General features: G+C 63.8%; 1 protein-coding gene across 1 annotated transcript in view; it reads right to left on the bottom strand.

Moving 5' to 3' along the window:
• Window positions 1-1,538, bottom strand: part of LOC103893281 (casein kinase II subunit alpha) — a gene marked incomplete at its 3' end in the record, with an annotated part of 25,396 nt that overhangs the window by 14,318 nt on the left and 9,540 nt on the right. Inside the window, exon 6 of the mRNA XM_009272337.2 lies at window positions 1,347-1,430. Coding sequence (XP_009270612.1) covers window positions 1,347-1,430 — 84 coding nt within the window. The remainder of the gene's footprint in view (window positions 1-1,346; window positions 1,431-1,538) is intronic.

Genomic DNA, 1,538 nt, shown 5'->3' with positions numbered 1-1,538 from the left:
CCCGGCCGCTCCCGCTTCTGACTCAGGTTTTGCATTTGCCCCTCGGGAATTTCACCCCGTTTTTCCCCCCCGTCTTTTCTCAAACTGGTCAGGATAGCGATGATTGCACTCCAGGGGACTCGCCGCCCTCCCCAGCTCCGCTCGTTAAACCTGCAGGCGACGCACGCGCTCTCTGGTCCGTCAGCCAGGTCATCAATACTAACACCAGGCCTAGGACGATCCCTGCGGATCCTGTGCGGCGCTGCCTTCCGCTCTGGCAGCAAACCATCGACAATCGCTCTCCCAATTACAGCTTTTCCAGCAGCTCTACACCTACTGCATGGAGGACGCGTCTAAGCCGTGTCTCCCTGGCCGAAGTCTTACTCGAATCGAGACATACGACATCCACCGTCCGCAAAGAGCCTCTCCCGGGGTTTTGGTGTTAATTTGGGGAGAAGGGAAGGCCGGCTGGGCTCAGATGCCTGCGAGCACGGCGGTTACGACAGAACGCAGCCGGCCTGACGCAGGGCGATACCAGGCTGCGACGACGGGGGAGATTTCAAAGGGCACGGTGCCCAAGGGGCACGGGGAGGGTCGGCCCCCTTCTGCTCTCGTAACCGGGGCGTTCACCGGCTGCAAGAGGCTTTGCCCGTGCCACGGGGAGACGCCCAGCCTCCCGCTGTCCGAGCGGGCGCCTTTTGAAGTCCTTTTTATTTGAGGCCCCAGCTGGCCAGTTGCTACAGAGGTGCTGGAAGAAATCTGAAGTTACATTTACAAGCCTAAGTTACCGGCAGACAGGTGGCAAATAAAGGGAGTTTACTGGACGCAGGTGCGGGTTTTACGGTCACCTGTATTTCCAAACAAACAGCTGCAAAGGCAGCCCCCTCCCCGCACCGGGGTCTGCTGGGGCCCAGATCTAATGAGGGCCGACCGGGACTTAAAGGCAACGCTCTCCTGCCCGAATACGGGCTCGGGGGCGCTGGTGCCGCCGGAGACGGGCAGGACCACGCGGCATTAACTGTGCCGGGGAAGTTTCGCTGTCGGAACCGCAACCGTCCGCAGCAGCTCAGCGCGGGATAAGCCTGCGCTGGCCTGCAGGAACAGGAGCACGAGGACGCGGGCCAACGCAAGCTGCTGGTTCTCTGGCCGAGAGCGAAAACGGCCCCGAGCCAGGAGCCGAGCGGCTGGGAGAAGAGCTCGCGGCCTCTGCTCACCCCCTGCCTGGACGGCGGGAGCTGGCGCAGCACGGCTGACCCTCTCTGCTCCCAGAGGCAGAGCCGGGCAGAGAGAACCAGCCCAGCGCCGCCCCGCAGCATTCCCCTTTCCCCAGGGAGGCGGATCCGGGGCCAGCAGGGGCCTCACCGTACCTTTCTGTGCTCGTGGTCAATCATGACGTTGTGTGGCTTGACGTCTCGATGCATGACCCCCATGCTGTGACAGTAGTCCAGAGCCTGCGGGCAGAACGGGAGCCGTCAGAGAGCCTCCCTCCGCGTGGCAAGGCGGCAGGACGGGGCGGAGCGCCCGCGGCCCGAGGCGGCGGGGCCGGCGGGGGGGGGAGA

This window comes from Aptenodytes forsteri, unplaced genomic scaffold (genome assembly GCF_000699145.1).
Source record: "Aptenodytes forsteri isolate BGI_AS27 unplaced genomic scaffold, ASM69914v1 Scaffold651, whole genome shotgun sequence".
NCBI classification, from domain to species: domain Eukaryota; kingdom Metazoa; phylum Chordata; class Aves; order Sphenisciformes; family Spheniscidae; genus Aptenodytes; species Aptenodytes forsteri.
The sequence above is the reverse complement of the archived record's forward strand: the minus strand, read 5'-3'. Positions and strand labels throughout refer to the sequence as shown.